The sequence below is a fragment of the Saccopteryx leptura genome, chromosome X (genome assembly GCF_036850995.1).
Source record: "Saccopteryx leptura isolate mSacLep1 chromosome X, mSacLep1_pri_phased_curated, whole genome shotgun sequence".
Lineage (NCBI taxonomy): Eukaryota > Metazoa > Chordata > Mammalia > Chiroptera > Emballonuridae > Saccopteryx > Saccopteryx leptura.
The window spans coordinates 18,572,365-18,590,854 of NC_089516.1; the positions used below are offsets into that span (position 1 = coordinate 18,572,365).

The 18,490-nt window shown below is 43.1% G+C and overlaps 2 protein-coding genes across 2 annotated transcripts; both read left to right on the plus strand.

Annotated features, from left to right (window-relative positions):
- Nucleotides 1-7,603: 7,603 nt before the first annotated feature.
- LOC136386218 (melanoma-associated antigen B5-like) lies at nucleotides 7,604-15,194 on the plus strand. The gene is given in 5 exon segments (XM_066357725.1): nucleotides 7,604-7,671; nucleotides 10,555-10,664; nucleotides 10,816-11,439; nucleotides 11,492-11,625; nucleotides 15,060-15,194. Coding segments are annotated over 5 exon segments (1,071 nt in total).
- A 219-nt stretch (nucleotides 15,195-15,413) lies between these two features.
- Nucleotides 15,414-18,210, plus strand: LOC136386219 (melanoma-associated antigen B5-like). Its single transcript, XM_066357726.1, has 2 exons — nucleotides 15,414-15,629; nucleotides 17,038-18,210. The coding sequence occupies exons 1-2, from the start codon at nucleotides 15,414-15,416 to the stop codon at nucleotides 18,208-18,210; spliced, it is 1,389 nt and encodes a 462-aa protein (XP_066213823.1).
- Nucleotides 18,211-18,490: the final 280 nt, after the last annotated feature.

Sequence of the window (18,490 nt, forward strand, 5' to 3'; positions counted from 1 at the left end):
TCTTGTCTTCCTGTATTTAATATCAGGGAGGGATTTTGAATTCAATTCCACACTCTGCCTTGTTAAGTTTTTCCTTTTCATTACCTAATGCTTATTGAGTACAAACATAAATGTCTGGACCTAGGAATTTCTTCCCATTTCCTTCACCGCTATAAAGAACATTTCTAACTGTATAGTGGTGTAATAATTAAAAAAAACATTTAGAGGCCATTGTTTTCCATACTCTAACACATATATAAACCAAACTGTGTTACAGTAGAAAATCAATCCCTCCTTAGCCTTTGGATCATAGCTGTATGTAGAATTATCTAAAATTCAGCTCAGTGGAATCCCTTTAAGAATTGAAACAGAATACTCCCTGATGGCATGAAAGGACAAACCCAAAACCATAACCACAAAGTAAAAACCATAGACAAAGTAAAAACATATGAACAAAACTTGGATACAGAATTCCCCCACCAGAACAAGTGCTCACAAGCAAGTCTTACTTTCTCATCTCCCACCAACCGAAAGCGCAAGTGACCCTGACCAGACAAAAAGAGCAAGAAGCCCAAATGGCACAAAGCCCAAGTGGCACAAAGTCCAAGTGCAACAGACGGCCTGTCCTGTGCATGTTGAAGATGCTTACCCAGTCTTGAATTCCATCTACTACCAAGAAATCCATTTCCTTTCAACAGTCAAGCATTTCAGGAAACAGAAACCTTGAGGATTGCAAGGAGACTCCCTAAGAAAAGCTCTTAGCATGTGCTGGAAAGTTCCCATAGCCCTGCTCCCAGAGTCAGCCTGCCATAGGCAGCTAAGATCCCCTTCTAGGCTATCCAGGACTCACCAAGGTCAACACTAACCTACCAGATTTTCCAAAAACTGAAACTGAAAATGTAGGTTCAGCTGCCTGCTTTAGTAAAGCTTCTGGGACAAGTGCTGGTGCACAAAAATAGAAGCGTATTCAAGTGCCCCAACTGGGGAGTATGGTGGACTCCCATCTCAAAGACCATCTCTCTCCTTGCTCAGACTCTTGGCTCTTACAAGGATAAGGAGGAAAGTGAGGTTTTTTTGTTTATTTGTTTGTTATCCAATTGTCTTGCTAGGTTTGAGGCAGTTTGGCCCTGTCCATTCACCTTTCTAGCTTTGGGTGAGCTCTGGCGCTGCCCATGCATCGTGGTACGTTTTAGTATGCTTGGGCCCTATCCAGTCATCTTTCTATAGTTTGGCTCACTGGGTGTAAGAATCTCCCACTGTGCCACCTTGGCAAATGGGTAGAGTCTCTGGCACTCTCTGTTTGTGGTAACAGTATCAAACTACAGTGTGGAATGGTTCTGCCAGTATGTGCACAGAGGGTGCCCAATAAGAACCTGAAAATCTTTTGGTAGATGAGGAGTAAACTTTTTTTTTAACTTATTTTAATTAATTTTAATGCAGTGGCATTGATAAATCAGGGAACATATGTTCCGAGAAAACATCTCCAGATTATTTTGACCTTTGATTATGCTGCATACCCCTCACCCAAAGTCAAATTGTCTTCTGTCACCTTCTATCTGGTTTTCTTTGTGCCCCTCCCCTCCCCCTACCACCTCCCTCTCCTTCCTCGCCCCCTCCCCACCCCTCCACCCCACTCCCTGTTAACATCACATTCTTGTCCATGTCTCTAAGTCTCATTTTTATGTCCCATCTATGCATGGGTTCATACAGTTCTTAGTTTTTTCTGATTTACTTATTTCACTCAGTATAATGTTATCAAGGTCCATCCATGTTATTGTAAATGATCCGATGTCATCATTTCTTATGGCTGAGTAGTATTCCATAGTATATATGTACCAAAGCATTTTAATCCACTCATCCTCTGACGGACACTTGGGCTGTTTCCAGATCTCCGCTATTGTGAACAATGCTGCTATAAACATGGGAGTGCATTTCTCTTTATGGAACCGTTCTATGGTGTTCTTGGGGTATATTCCTAAAACTGGGATGGCTGGATCAAAAGGCAGTTTCATTTTCAATATTTTGAGGAATCTCCATACTGTTTTCCACAGAGGCTGCACCAGTCTGCATTCCCACCAGCAGTGTAGGAGGGTTCCCTTTTCTCCACATCCTCGCTAGCACTTATTCTGTGTTGTTTTGTTGATAAGCGCCATTCTGACTGGTGTGAGGTGATATCTCATTGTGGTTTTAATTTGCATTTCTCTAATCATTAGTGATGTTGAGCATTTTTCCATATGCCTATTGGCCATCTGTATATCCTCTTTGGAGAAGTGTCTATTCCTTTCTTTTGCCCATTTTTTGATTGGATTCTTTGTCTTTCTGGTGTTGAGATTTACAAGTTCTTTATAAATTTTGGTTATTAACCCCTTATCAGACATACTGTAAAATATGTTCTCCCATTGTACTGGTTTGCCTTTTTATTTTGTTCTTATTGTCTTTAGCTGTGAAAAAGTTTTTTAGTTTGATATAGTCCCATTTGTTTATCCTGTCTTTTATTTCTCTTGCCCATGGAGATAAATCAGCAAATATATTACTGCAAGAGATGTCGGAGAGCTTACTGCCTATGTTTTCTCCTATGATGCTTATGGTTTCACGCCTTACATTTAAGTCTTTTATCCATTTTGAGTTTATTTTTGTGAATGGTATAAGCTGGTAGTCTAGTTTCATTTTTCTGCAGGTTGCTGTCCAATTTTCCCAACACCATTTGTTGAAGAGGCTGTCTTTACTCCAATGTATGCTCTTACCTCCTTTGTCAAATATCAGTTGTCCATAGAGCTGTGGGTTTATTTCTGGGTTCTCCATTCTGTTCCATTGATCTATGTACCTGCTCTTATGCTAGTACCAGGCTGTTTTGAGTATAATGGCCTTGTAGTATAGCTTGATATCCGGAAGTGTGATACCTCCCCCTTTATTCTTCTTTTTTTAAGGTTGCTGAGGATATTCGTGTTCTCTTTTGGTTCCATATAAATTTTTGGAATATGTGATCTATATCTTTAAATTATGTCATTGGTATTTTAATTGGTACTGCATTGAATATATAAATTACTTTGGGTAATATAGACATTCTAATCATGTTTATTCTTCCTAACCATGAGCACGGTATATGCTTCCACTTGTTTGTTTCTTCTTTGATTTCTTTTATCAATGTTTTATAATTTTCCAAGTACAAGTCTTTAGTCTCCTTGGTTAAATGTACTCCTAGGTACTTAATTTTTTTTGGTTGTAATAGTGAAGGGGATTGCTTCCTTAATTTCTCTTTCTGACTGTTCATTGTTGTTGTATAAAAATGCCTCTGATTTCTGAGAATTAATTTTATATCCTGCCACCTTGCTGAATTCATTTATCAGGTCCAGTAGTTTTTTGACTGAGACTTTAGGATTTTCTATATACAATATCATATCATCTGCAAATAATGATAGCTTACTTCTTCTTTTCCAACTTGAATGCCTTTTATTTCTTCTTCCTGTCTGATTGCTGTGGCTAGCACTTCCAGGACAATGCTGAATAAGAGTGGTGAAAGGGGGCACCTCTGCCTTGTTCCTGATCTTAAGGGGATTGCTTTTAATTTTTGCCCATTAAGTATGATGTTAGCTGTGGGTTTGTCATAGATGGCTTTTATCATGTTGAGTTATGTTCCCTATATTCCCGCTTTGTTGAGAGTTTTGATCATGAATGAGTGCTGGATTTTATCTAATGCTTTTCTGCATGTATTGAAATTATCATGTGGTTTTTCTCCTTCCTTTTGTTTATGTGATGAATCACATTGATAGATTTGCGAATATTGTACCAGCCTTGCCTCCCCAAAATAAATCCCACTTGATCATGGTGTATGATTTTTTACATATATTGTTGGATCCGGTTTGCTAATATTTTGTTGAGGATTTTAGCATCTCTATTCATTGAGGATATTGGCATATAATTTTCTTTCTTTGTGTTGTCTTTGCCTGGTTTTGGAATCAGAATTATGTTCATCTCATAAAAGGAGCTTGGAAGTCTTCCTTCCTCTTGAATTTTTTGAATTAGCTTGAGAAGGTAGGAGTTAGTTCTTCTTTGAATATTTGGTAGAATTCACTTGTGAAGCCATATGGCCCAGGACTTTTCTTTGTTGGGAGTTTTTTGATAACTGTTTTGATCTCATTTGGTGTAATCGGTCTGTTTAGGTTTTCTGATTCTTCCAGATTGATTTTTTGAAGATTATATATTTCAAGGAATTTGTCCATTTCATCTAGGTTGTCTAGTTTTTTGGCATACAGTTTTTAATAGTATTTTCTTACCATCCTTTGTATTTTTGTTGTGTCAGTTGTTATTTCTCCACTCTCATTTCTAATTTTATGTATTTGAGTCCTTTCTCTCTTTTTCTTGGTGAGTCTACTTAAAGGTTCATCAATCTTGTTTACCTTTTCAAAAAAACAGCTCCTGGTTTCATTGATCCTCTGTATTGTTTCTTTAGTCTCTATGTCATTTATTTCTGTTCTGATCTTTATTATTTCCTTCCTTCTACTACATTTAGGCTTTAGTTGCTGTGCTTTTTCTAGTTCTTTTAGATGCAGGGTTAAATGGTTTATTTGAGCTTTTTCTAGCTTCTTAAATTGTGCCTGTAGTGCTATGAAATTCCCTCTCAGTACTGCTTTTGCTGTGTCCCATAAATTTTGAGTTGTTGTATGCTCATTATCATTCATTTCTAGGAATTTTTTTTATTTCTTCTTTGATCTCATTCGTAATCCATTCGTTATTTAACAACCTGCTATTTAATTTCCATGTGTTTGAGAATTTTCAAGCTTTTCTGTTGTGGTTGATTTCTAGTTTCATGCCATTGTGATCAGAGAAAGTGCTTGATATGATTTCAATCTTCTTAAATTTGTTGAGACCACTTTTGTGCCCTAACATATGGTCTATCCTAGAGAATGTACCATGAGCACTTGAAAAGAATGTATATTCTGCTGCTTTAGGGTGAAAGGTTCTGAAGATATCTATTAAATCGAGTTGATCTAGTGTGTCCTTTAAATCTGCTGTTTCTTTGTTAATTTTCTTTCTTGAGGATCTATCTAGTGATGTTAGTGAGGTATTAAAATCCCCTACTATTATAGTATTGCTGTTGATCTCACCCTTTATATCCATCAAAGTCTGCTTTATATGTTTAGGTGCTCCTATATTACTTGCATAGATATTTATAATAGTTATATCTTCCTGTTGGACTGCTCCCTTTATCATTATGTAGTGGCCTTCTTTATTTCTTACTATATTTTTTGTTTTAAGTCCATTTTGTCTGATATAAGTATTGCTACCTCAGCTTTTTTTTTCATTGCCATTTGCATGAAATGTTTTTTTTTTCCATCCTTTTACCTTCAACCTATGTGCATCTTTTGTTTTAAGGTGTGTCTCTTGTAGACAGCATGTGTACGGGTCCTGTTTTCTTATCCATGCAGCTACCCTATGTCTTTTGATTGGATCATTTAATTCATTTACATTTAAGGTTATTATTGATATGAAGTTGTTTATTGTCATTTTTTTCTTTAAAGCTGTATTCCTCTTTTGGTATAGTCTTTTCCCACTTTGATCTGTTTACACCATGCCCCTTAACATTTCCTGCAGCATTGGTTTGGTTGTAATGAATTCCTTGAGTTTTTTTTGTTGTTGTTGTTTGTTTGTTTGTTTTGTCTGGAAAACTTTTCATTTCTCTTTTAATTTTAAATGATAGCCTAGCTTGATAAAGTAGTCTTGGTTGTAGGTTCTTGTTCTGCATTACTTTGAATATTTCTTGCCATTCCTTTCTGGCTTCAAGTGTTTCTGTTGAGAAGTCTGAGGTCATCCTTATGGGGACTCCTTTGTAGGTGGTAGCCTTTTTTTCTCTTGCAGCTATTAATATTTTCTCTTTGTCACTTAGCTTTGGTATTTTAATTATGATGTGTCTTGTTGTAGGTTTCTTTGGGTTTCTTTTTAGTGGAGTTCTCTGTGCTTCTTGAATTTGTGAGAGTTTCTCCTGCATTAATTTAGGGAAGTTTTCAGCTAGGATATGATTGAACAAAGCCTCTATACCTTGTTCTTTCTCTTCTTCTTCAGGAACCCCTATAATGTGGATGTTATTTCTCTTTATGTTGTCACAGAGCTCTCTAAGAGTTTCCTCAGGCTTTTTCAGTCTCTTTTCTTTTTTCTTGTCTGCTTTCATGCCTTCATTCCAGTTGTCCTCCAACTCACTGATTCGATCCTCAGCTATATTCATCCTGTTTTTAATTCCTTCCATTGTTGTCTTCATTTTTGATATTGTATCTGTCATCTCCGACTGATTCTTTTTTAATATTTTAATATCCTTTTTTATATTTGCTATTTCTTGATTTAGGTATTCATGTTGACCATCCATTGTTGTTCTAAGATCCCTAAGCATCCTTACAATCATTATTTTAAACTCTGCATCCAGAAGTTTGATTATTTCCATATCACTCAGTTCATGTCCTGATGGTTTCTCTTGTGGTTTCATTTGGATTGCACTTCTTTGTCTTCTCATTGTGTCTGTGTTTGGGTGTTTTCTTTGTAGAGCTGGTTGAGTCTAGGCTTGGTGTTGTCTGCCTCTAGTTTTCACTTGTGTTGTTTCTAGGTCTTCTTGGGTTGACATCAGCTATTATTTGTAATCCACTTCCAGATTTGGGCCGCTTTGAAGTCTTGATTCTTTTGTTTTCTTAACAGGTGATTGTCTTGTTTGTTGATCTCAGCAGGGGGCTTATTTGAAACTGTATCCAGGAATGCGGTAGGTGTGACCTGAGGCTCTGAATTCCTCTTCTGCAAGTTAATCTCTCTGGGAGTGGGTTGCTTTCTCAGCTTCAGTAGGGGGAGGTGTATCTCATATCTCATGGAGACCTGAGTTACTGCCCCTCCTCCCTACTTCTTTCTTGTTTTCAGCTGTGTCTTTTTGCGCTGATTGGAGCTGGAGAGATTTCTGTATCTCTGTGACCTGGAAGTACTTTTGTATTTTGCTTTGTGGAAGGATCAGTCCCTCCCCCAGTTATGGCCGCCTCCAGCACTGAATGAGTCAGCTTTCATGTCATCACCTGTATTCCTCTCCCCCTCACCATCCATCTCTCTCTCTCTCCTTTCTTTTTGGAAGACAAGCAGGCCCTTTCAACATACCTCGTTTCCTGGTCACCAGGCAAGTGGCTGTGAGCAGTATTTACTGCTCTATTCCTTGGAGTGAGAGCCCAGCCTCACTTACCCGCCCCGTTACTGTAAGCAGGGGAGATTCAGGCGCTCCCTACCAGGGTTTCTGTTGCTTCTTCTTTGCTCCTTGGTTTTTGAAAGCTGTTCTTGTAGTCCAGATTTGGTTTTTCACGCTGATTGTTCATAAATTAGTTTATAATCCAGTTCAGTGGTGTGAGCTGGGAGTTTGTACGTCTGCCTACTCCGCTGTCATCTTCAGGTCTCCTAGACTTTTTAAATGATCATTTTAATTAACTATCATGAATGAATTAAAATATATTAGTAATTGCAGAAAAATTCATTCCAGAACTTTGAACAATGACACTGATGTAAGCCAGAAGGGTTCCTAAGCTGAGAAGTTCTAGATGGCCTTGATCAGAAAAGAAAAGCTTTACTTTATGAATGGGAGGAACAACAGGCTGAAACTCACAGGAAGATGCCTACCCCAGGTAACTGGCACCCACTGGATTCTGGGGCCCTGCAAACATCTCTAGGAGCCCTCAGGTAAGTGTGTCCAGATGAGATGCACCTACACACAAATAAGGGGTCTCAAGGACCTGAGGGCTTTGATGTGAGGAAAGGTCCTCAGGTCAGCATAGGGAAGAAAGCTCAGCACCTACAGGGAACCAAGGGAAGACACTGAGAGGGATTGAGGGAGGCACTGTCACTGTGGCCCAGGCATGGCTGCTAAGCTCAGGCCCCCAACACTTCCTACTAGGGTTTTGAGGGAAAATAAAGTCTCGGTCTGGGGCCAGCGGACTCAGTGCAGCAGGGAGAGAAGGCCTCTTACCTGCTGGGAGCCAGTGAAAGGCCCATATGTGCAAGGCCTGTGGTTACCCACCCCCCCACCAGCGCAACCTCACTTCCAGGTGCCCAACTTGCATGACTGGAAGTGGTCCAGCCTAACTTCTTCTGAACTGCACTGTGGTGGGCAAACCTAACCTGAAAGTTGCTGCCCAGGCTGAGCAGAAGTAAGAGTCCCACGTCTATCAGTCTCAAGGTGCCATGTGTCCTGAGAAAAGATGGTGAGTCGCATTCTAGACAACCTCAATTCTCTTTTATCTTGAAGAAAGATGGTCACACAGGCCAGCCCCACACCTCGCCCCTGCCCTATGCTTGGGAGACCACAGCATGGCTGCTAGGCCAAAGTCCCTTTTCTTTCCAGGGGTGGGGACGGGGAGTGGTCTCAGCGAGTAAAGGCCTGTCCTCTGGGTTCTGGACTCTGGCTCAGGTCGGACTGGCAGAGAAACCCCAGGCCCTCTACAGGGAAAATGGGGACCCTCCTGAGGAAAGATGGCATCCTACATCCTAGAACGGAGCCACACATTGCCGGCTCCTGACATCGGCCTGGGAGGTGCTGTGCAGGGCTAAATCCCGGTGTTTTCATCATTTGTTCTCAGGACTGTCAGAGAGGTGGGGGCCTCGGTCTAAGGGGCTGGCAGCAATCAGCAGACAGAGGATGTCCAGGACATGGGGAGATTCAGGGTGAGGAGCTAGATGCTTATGGGGACGACTGACATCATACCACAGGACACTTCAGAATCCCTGAGAACCGCCTTTGTCAAGCAGAAGCCCCTCAGTTGCTTCCTCGGGGATCATAGAGAAGGGAAGGTGTTCACCTGAACGTTGTGGTCACAGCTCAGCAGAGGGAAGATTCTTAGATACACATTTGGGGGTCAGTGAGGATTAGAGTGCGACCCTACGGCAGCTTTCACAAGGGACCTCCACTTGATTGGTGCATCATTCATTTGGGAGAAGCCAGGCAAGTGCAGCCAGATGAGGCCACACACAATTTATCTTCTGGGTCTATTTTTTAATGTATTTAATTAATTTATTTATTTTAATTATTCATTTTAGAGAGGGAAGAGAGAGAGAGTGAAAGAAGAGGGAGGAGCAGGAAGTATCAACTCAGTATCAACTCCCATATGTTCCTTGACCAGACAAGCCAGGGTTTCCTACCAGCGACCTCAGCCTTCCAGGTCAGCGCTTTATCCACTGCACCACCACAGGTCAGGTTCTCTTCTGGGTCTTGAGTAGTTTCTACCTTACTATGAGATAGACTTTCAAGAAAAGACAGACAGGGGACTCTAGCACCTCAGTAAGTGAAAGTTTTGGTCTGCACCTATGATGAGGAAAATAAACAAATACATTCCAGATCCCTGTCAGGAAACAAGGGAAGAACCTTAAAGAGGGCTGAGGGTGACACAGATCTTAGAGCCTTGAGATGCCTTGGGCAGGGCAGTCAGACCAACTCTGTAAGAAAAGTGTCAGAGATGTGAAGTCTTGGGTCACATAGAAGGGGCCTCAGGTAAACAAAAAAGTCATCTTGGTCCTTCCAAAAGTCAAAGTAAGGACCCTAAGTATGGAAGAAGGGAATACTCCATTCTTAGACCTGACTGTATCACAAAGCACCCTGCTCTTGCTGATTGCCCTTGTATGCCTGGTCATTGTTAACATGACGTGACATACTCATTGCCTCCTATAATGTCACAAGGCTGTAGGGGACATAGTCTAAAAGTATGATCTGAGACCAATAGTGGGAAGTGTTTGAGTTTCCCAGTGGCCAAGTTGAATACTATGAAGACTGCGAAATCCAAAGAACCTGCAAGAGTCAATACAACATAAAAGTCATCCTTTACTCAGCTTCAAGAAACCAAGGACAGGTGTGGTCAGATGAGGACATCCTCATTTCCTTCTAGACGTCCCGAGTTTTTGCTGGCATTTGTATGAAGAGCAGGTCTACAGTCCAGGGGTGATTTTTAAACTTGATAGAGGTTGCTGAAATCAAAGGCTGAGGTAGATAGTACCTCTAAGTTGAACAGATGACAAAGAATCTGACCAAACCCACAGTTTCAGCCACTGAATACCCTACACTGAGTTATCAAGCTTAAGCTACCACAAAACTTATTTTTATGTGGTCTATGGTATCTGAAATCCTTAGTTTGAATCTCCATTCATCTAAAGGAGTAGGGACACATGCCCTATGTTAAGTCAAATAAATACCCTAAATGAGGACTAGGGACCCCAAAGAGAGTAGGCCAGAAAAATATTTACTGGGGATTCTGTGAATGGGTGATAATTTAAGAATCCACTTCAATTTATTATTGTGTTCTCCACAACATGCCACCAGGTGATGTTCTTGAATATGAAATAAGGGACTCCTCAAAGTCAAAGACAGTCATCATTCTGCTGTCACCTCAATATGCCCGAGGCAGGACTGGCAGGATGCAGCCTAAAGGCTCCCAAAGGCAGTGACTGATTAAAACAAGATCCCTGTGGTTATTTAGAGCAGTACCTTTGAGAAGACCTGTAAATGTAACCTTCTTTATAATCAAACTAATATTTCTATGCTAAAGGTGCACATACCTTTCAACTTACTTCCTTCAGGTGCCCTCACCAACTGACGGTATTCATCATGCTGTGGCAATGCAAGAGTAAGCACTGCATCCATCAGACACAACAACAGATTCAAGGTGAATCAGAGAGTTCCTGGAAATGTGAGGTAGTTGCCACAGTGCAAGAAGACCGCCCCCCCTTCCTCCTCATCTGCTGTTGTGGAGGGGAATCCCCAGAGCTCACCAACTACTGACTCAACTAGCATTTCCCAGGTGTCTCTGAGAGCCCCAGTGACCACCGTGACCTCATCAGGTGCTTTTCACACAAGATCTGAGAACAGCCAGGATGAGGGAGATTCCTGTCCCACTGAGGTCTTGTGTCCTGACCACTCACGCAGTGATCTTCTCGCTGTGAAGGTGAGGGTATTGGTGCAGTTTCTTCTCCACAAATATAAACGGAGACATCCTATCCGGAAAGAAGACATGCTAAAGATTGTCAGTGAAAAGTACCATGACCAATTTGCTAAGATCCTCAAAAAAGCTTCTGAGAATATTGAGGTTGTCTTTGCAGTTGACCTGATGGAAGTAGACTGAACCAAACACTCCTACAAACTCATCAGCAAATTGAAACTCCCCAACAATGGGAGGGTGAATTCTGGAAAGGGGTTTCCCAAGACTGGTCTCTTGATGAGTATGTTGGGCATGATATTCTTGAATGGCAGTCATGCCACTGAAGAAGATATGTTGGCTTTCCTGAATATGATGCAAGTGTACCCTGGGAAAAGGCACTTAATGTATGGGGAGCCTCAGAAACTCATCATGAAAGATCTAGTGGACCTACAATACCTGGAATACCGCTGGATGCCTAACACTCATCCTCCACACTGTGAGTTCCTATGGGGTCCCCAAGCTGTTGCTGAAACAAGCAAGTTGAAAGGTTTTGAATCTATGATCTTGGCTGCTCGCAGCTGCGGGGGAAGGCCAGAGAGCCAAGATCATAGATACCACTCCAAGGTCCTTCTCACCACATTATGAAGAAGCTTTGAGAGAGGAGGAAGAAAGAGCACAAGCTGGAGGGGCATCCGGAGCTGGCGCTAGAACCATCAGCAGGAACGATCCCATGGCCAGTCCACCAGGGTTTCCACTCCTAGTGATGTCTCGGATTTGTGAAGTTTTTTATCATCATAAAAAATAATAATTGAGATCATAATAAGGAATTTTGTGGAATTATGAAAAGATCCCTCAGTAAAATTGTCGGGATAATGGAATAAAAAAGTAAATAAAATTTTGAACTTGATTCTCCTTAATCCTTTCAGTCTTTTGTTTTATAGAGTTAATTGATTTATACCTCAATATGTTTAGCGTATTAAAGAATGTAGGAGATAGTCAGTATTAACAAGATAGATCTCTTACTTTCTCTTCTAGTTTCCAAACACAACTGAGGATGTGCTCTTTGGGAGGCCCTGTGTTATTACTGGTGGTGCTGAAATAGAGACACAAGCTCCACTTATAGAACTTCACTAGCTAGAAGCTTCAATCAGATAAGGAGGATATCGAAAGACCCTCTGTGACTTATAGGAAAATAGAAAGGGTGGGTGCTATAGGAGGTGTTCTGAGTGAAAGCAGTAAGTGTAAATTCTCGGTGTGAAACCGGTATAAGTTTGGGATTGCTGTCAGTCCCTGAGATGGTACTTGAAATAAAGATACACGGTGAACTCAAAGTATCTGTGGGGCTGGTGAGCAGAAGCCAGACCTTCAGATGAGCTGTCTGAGTTGAGACTGAACATATTTGAGTGAAAAACTTCACTGTGATGTAATGTCTTAAATTAAGACCTAATATTATGTACTGCCCAAACACGTGGTCAAACCAGCAAGGCTTCAAATTACAAATGCAACTTCCCCTGGGTAATCGTCACTTGCTAATGAAGATCCCTTTCAAACAACCATCTTTATGAAGGGGACAAGGCCCAGATGTTGCTCATTACTAAGTAGTGGGCTTCTCTTCCCTACCACCCTTGGGAAATTGCAAATGATCTTATCATCTGCCGCCATGGGAACTAGGTGTCACCTCATTCTTTGATAGCGCAAACCCAGCTTCCCACAGACCCTGCTCATCCACTGGTCCTGAGTGCAGCCCAGTGTGCCACTGTGGGTCATGTGGTGCCCTCCTGCCTTGTCCTGTGAGTATACATCTTGATAAATGACAGGCTAGCTCATTTTACCAGGCCCAGGGTTGTGGTTTGAACACCACATAACCACAGTGTGGAAATTCCTTCCTCACTTTATAGGGTAAATAGGAGGCCATTGAACATGCTTTTATGTATTAATTTGGGATGGCAGATAACCCAGAAAGAACTCTCTGCTTGGGGCAGTACTTTAGTTTTCTCAGGCTGCCCTAACAAAATACCCCAGACTGGGTGGCTTAAAAAACTGAAAATTATTTTTTTCACGGTTCTGCACACTAGAATGCCAAGATCAAGGACCTGGAATGATTGGTTTGCTCTGAGGCCTTTCTTGTCTTGCAGATGGCTACTTTCCTCATTTGACAGTCCCTTTGTGTGAGTGTGTGCCTGATGTCTCTTTATGTGTCCTACGCTCTTCTTATAAGGACACAAATCACAAAGGTGATTTGCCCACCCTAATGGATTCACTCTATCTTAACTATCACTTTAAGATCTTGTCTCTAAGTATAGTCACATTCTGAGGTACTGGTTGTTATGACCTCAATATAAAATTGAGGGTACACAATTCAGCCCCCAACAGGCAGTAATTAGAAGTGTCTCTGCTCCCATCTCAGTGCAGGAAATACAGTACACAAATGGGTGTTCTGTGCACTTTGTCTCTTGGACTAACAAATAAGGGGGAACTACATTGAGGTCAGAAGCACAGAAGCCACTTTGTTGAGACTTTTCCTTGAGATGTTAGCATCAAATTCCATTGCATTACAAGAGCATTTTAATTACAGTATCTGGAGCGTGGCTAGGAAAATTCTAAGAAAGGGGAGGATTTGGGGGGAAAGTAATGAAAAAAAATAGCACTGGTTTTGAAGGAAAGACAACTGGAAACGTCTGAAGGATTTGGTCCTTAATAAGATTCTAGGAACTTTGAATGCATACAGTGTGGGAAAAACCCACCAAACAAATATTAAATAATAAATACTCTATTGGAGAAAACATATTTAATGTTATATTCGAGCGAATCTTAAGCTGAATCAGTGTTCTTTTCTTGGAAGCACCACAGTTTCTCTGCAGATCCTGGGTTAAAGAAAAAAACATTCCTACTGAGGATGATATTGTCTAGGTAAGAATTATAACTGCCATCATTAACTGCCCAATATGAGCCTGTCATTTGGACAGGTTTTTTTAACCTACAATTAATACATTCCCACAGTCTTAGAAGATAGGGTTTATCTGCTTCAGTTGGCAGATGAAGAATTTGCCTTAATCTGATAGTCACAAGGCGGTGAAAAAATACACTGGGCCTGCGGTCTGATTTCCTCTAGGAAACACACTGTGGACCACTCCTGTCCTGAAACAGACCTGTGTGCCTTTACTTACTTTTCTTCCAATATTACAAAACATATCTCAGACAATTAAAAAATAATTTCTGCTCAATATGCTGAGTTGCAGTGCATAGGCAGAGCAATAAGAATATAAAAAGCAAATGAAACGAAAAAATAATGAAAGGAAGGATATAATATCTGGTAAAAATATGATCTTCTAAGATGGATCTTGTAAAATTAACTGGCTCAGCTTGTTTCCGATAGAAAGTAAATTTTTTAGAACAGAAGTTACATAAGTGGCCAAGTCTGGGTAGTAAAGGAAAAATACAGAAGAGTGTGGGGTTTTGTATGTGTGTGCGCATGTGTGTGCGTGTGTGTACGCGCTCGCGCGCCTGTGTGTGTGTGTGTGTGTGTGTGTGTGTGTGTGTGTGTGTTCTCACTGTTCACAGTCTACCTCGAGTTTTCTACCAAGTTCTTTCACTGCCCCATGCCACGTAACCCCTGGGTACACAGATCTATTCTCTTTGAGACTTGCAAAAGGGAGATTACTCAAGATTTTGCAAGAATGAGGCATTTCCCAGGGAGAATTTCATTAAAGGAATAGGAGTCAGAGGAGGATCCAGATGACTGCCATCACCCTTCTCATCTGCTCTTAGGTGTACACTGGCAGGCGGACCTGGGCAGGGAACAGCACTGGGTGGGGGCGTGGTGAGGGTGCTGGCCTACTGTAGTCTCCTAGGTGCTGAGAACCATGATTGACAGACCATTGGGACTGAGGGTGTTCTCTACTCCAAGACAGAGGGGGCGCAGGAGATCTGGGCTCACCAGCCACAGGGGGCTCCAGGGACCTGATTGCTGGGACCGGATGAGTAGCTCCTTCCGCCCAGGGCGTCTGAGGACTCCAGAGCCTTGACTCGGGCAGACGGTCCCAGGACAGGCCAGGGAGGAGATCCAGGCCCTAGCTGATCCAAGGTGAGGGGCTGAGCGAGGAATGGTGGGGCCACCAGCCCCGGGGGTCCTGCCGCTCCCCAACAGAAAACCATCCCTGCTCCCAGGGATGTTTCAAAGGGAACCCCAGGCATAGCAGCCAGACTGAGAGAGCCTCCCTGCTGGGGTCTCATGAGGTGCGGGCCTGGGTGTCAGGAGCGGGCTGGTCTCACGGGGAAGAGGAGACCCCACCCGAGTCATGATGAGAAATGGAGGCAGAAGGTCCCGCCAGGGCCCTCCTGCAGCTCCGGCGGGAGGCAAGCATGGCGGACAGACAGACATGATCCTCCATTTTCTTAATGGCACATGGGGAGCTGGAAGCCATGATGTGGGGGAGGGGAACATGTCTTGAAGGAAATCAGGTCAGGACTCTGAGCGTTCGGAAACACTGTGCCAGCCACTATCAGTGAGGCGACAGGAATATGCCCGTGTCCCTCACCTCTGGGAGGCACGGGCCAGGCTGCCAGGCTCCTGCTACAAGAGGGTCCCAAGGTGGGGGCCGTGTCCGTCACCTCTGGGAGGCTCCGGGCCAGGCTGCCGGGCTCCTGCTACAGGAGGGTCCCGAGGTGGGGGCCTGGCTGGAGGGAGGGGGTCTCACGTTAGGATCGCACTCCCAGTGTGGCTACAGTCAGGCCTGTGTGAGGACCTAGGGACCCCCGGCCTGCTGGCAGACTGGGATGCCTGCATTTTCGGTGACATGATGGCTGGCACTCATTTTCTCCTCTGGTGTGCCGGGACGTGGGGTGGGGGGTATGGCGGCTTTAGGGACTGAGAGATTTTTTTAAGGCACTGTTTACCCTCCTCAGGAGAAGTATTACACATCTCTCCAGGAGTTAAGGGGTCCCCTGGGCCATGGTATCCGATGAAGCACCTAAAATGAGGGTACAAGAAACCCCTTATTCTCAGCTTTGCAGAACACTGACAGGGAAATGAGTGCCAGGTTATGTCCTAAGTGAGAGAAACCTTGACAGGACCAACAAAGAGTAATTAAATAACAAAAACGTGAGTCCCACGTTTGCATTCATTACCTGAAGGTTCAGGGCAGGTCTGCAGGCCTATGTTCAACCTCACTTTTTTTTTATTTTTTAAAATTTTTTCTAAATACTTTTTATTTTTTATTAAATTTTTAAATTTATCATGTTAATATGAATTCAAGTGTCCCACTCAAGATAACACACTCCACCCCAACAACATGTCCCCCACTAAACCCACTTTGTGCCCTTCCCTATACCTCCCTCCCCCGTTTTATGTATCTATGTGCTGTGCATACATAATTTTACTAATCCCTTCACCTTCTCTGATCCCACCCCTCATCCCCCTTCCCTCTGAAAGCTGTCCCTCTGCTCCCTGTGACTTGTCTCTGCTCTCTTCCATTCTTCAGTTCGCTGTGTTCATTACATTCCACATATAAGTGAGATCATATGATATTTGTCTTTCTCTCAGATCCCCCTCACTTCTTTACATGTAGTTGAAGAGATGAGAGGTCTTTATTGTAAGGTGCAGTCCCCCGTTAGCTGCAGGGAGGTATAGCGGCTATAGTATATAGTATATCCTACCTGGATAGGAGATGGGTCCCTGCATGACAACTGAGGACCCAAACAGTCTATGAAGGAGAGGACTCTGAGTTTGGTGTCCTCTGATAGGTCTAGGAGCTCAGGAGCCTTTTCACTCTCTCTTCTGGAGTCTCACAGTGGGGAAAGCATTGGCTTGAGATGTCACCTTCACAGCAGCAGAAGAAAGGGGCTGAGGACTTTCCAGGAGTTGACATGAGGTTCTTATTGTAAACTGAGATGTCCCCCACTTGAAACTCCATGCAGCTCTCACATTGGTATACCATAGGAAGGGCTGGCAGGCTGCAGTCTAAGGTCACCCCCATTCCACTGCTTCCACACATGTTTTAAAGGACAGATTGATCGGAACAGGAGACCTGTGGGTTCCTAGAGCACTGCCCTCAAGGAAGCCCGTGGAGGAAAGACTCGGTGAAAGCCAAGGTAGGATCATTCTCCCCACTGAAGGCACTCACACCATCTTATTCTCCATCTCCAGGGGTCCACATCTTCCAACTTCCTGCTTATACTCCTAGCTGCTGTCCCTGACCATAGTGTCATCATGCCTCGGGGTCAAAAGAGTAAGCTCCAGGCATGGCAGAAACGACACCAGGCCCGAGGTGAGCGTCAGGGCTGTAGCAATGATCAGGCCACTGCTGGAGCAAAGGAGGAGTCCACCCCTTCCTCCTCTCCTCAATGTGAAGATATTACCCAGAGTCAGCCAGCTGCTGGGTCACGTAGCACCTCTCGGGGGCCTCCACGCACAACGACCACCAGTACTGCTTCTGCAGGTGTTTCTTGCTCTGCACCTAAGGAAGCTTCCAACAGCCAAGATGAGGGTAGGGTTGTCTCCTTTGACGTCCCAGTCTTTGAGTCCAGTGAAGTCCCACTCTTCACTTTGTCCCCAGAGATAAGTGCGGTGACCAAAATGGCTGTGAATCTGGAGATATTCCTTATGTACAAGTATAGGAAGAAACAGCCCATTTTGAAGGAAGACATGTTGAAGATTATCGGGGAAGAATACAAAAATCAATTTGCTAAGATACTCAAGAGAGCCTCTGAGAAGATTGAAACCACCTTTGCGATAGACCTCAGAGAAGAAGACCCAACCCTTCACTCTTATGTCTTTGTCAGCAAGCTGAAACTCCCCAACAACGGCAGGGTTTTTGGTGGCAGGGGGTTACCCAAAACCAGTCTCCTGTTGAATGTCCTGGGTCTAATCTCCTTTAGAGGCAACTGTATCTCCGAGGAAGAGCTCTGGAGACAACTGAGTCTGATGCGAGTATACCCTGGGAGGAGGCACGCCATCTTTGGGGAGCCCAGGAAGCTCATCACCAAAGATTTTGTGAGGCTGAAGTACCTGGAATACCGCCAAGTGCCTGACAGCGACCCTCCATGCTTCGAGCTCCTGTGGGGTCCTAAAGCACATCTTGAAACCAGCAAGATGAAAGTGCTGGAGTTTTGGGCGAAGGGCAACAATACCCACCCCAGTGCCTTCCCGTGCTGTTATGAAGAGGCTTTGCGAGATGAGGAAGAGAGAAAGAGAGCCGGAAATGCCGCCAGGGCTGCCCTTGCTAATGATGTTGAATCCACTTCCCAGTTACTGGCAGCCCTATCCCTAATCCTGCTAAGAAAGTCTCAGCTTTTTAGTCCTTCACACCAGAATATATAATATCACAACAGGGATCATTTTCTTGGAAATGTAATAAGATCCCATAGTAAAATTTTGGGGATCTTGAAATTGAAAGAAATGCTTAGTCGTGTTTTCTTGTTACTTTCTATGTTAGTTTTCCTTGTTCCCTTTAGTGTTTAGTTTTGTAAAATTAAACGAGTTGTAAGTTGACATTCTTTTTTTGTTCAGGATTTTGAAGAAATTAAATGTTAATAAATTTTATCTCATATTTGCTGGCTCTTCTATCCACCCCACACTGCGTGTCCAACCTTGGGAAGTC

Bases quoted from the DNA above. Each gene is read 5' to 3' on its own strand.
- LOC136386219 (XM_066357726.1), top strand. From the start codon at position 15,414: ATGCCCGTGTCCCTCACCTCTGGGAGGCACGGGCCAGGCTGCCAGGCT. The intron at 15,630-17,037 runs GTGAGGACCTAG...CTCCATCTCCAG, and splicing joins GTGGCTACAGTCAGGCCTGT to GGGTCCACATCTTCCAACTT.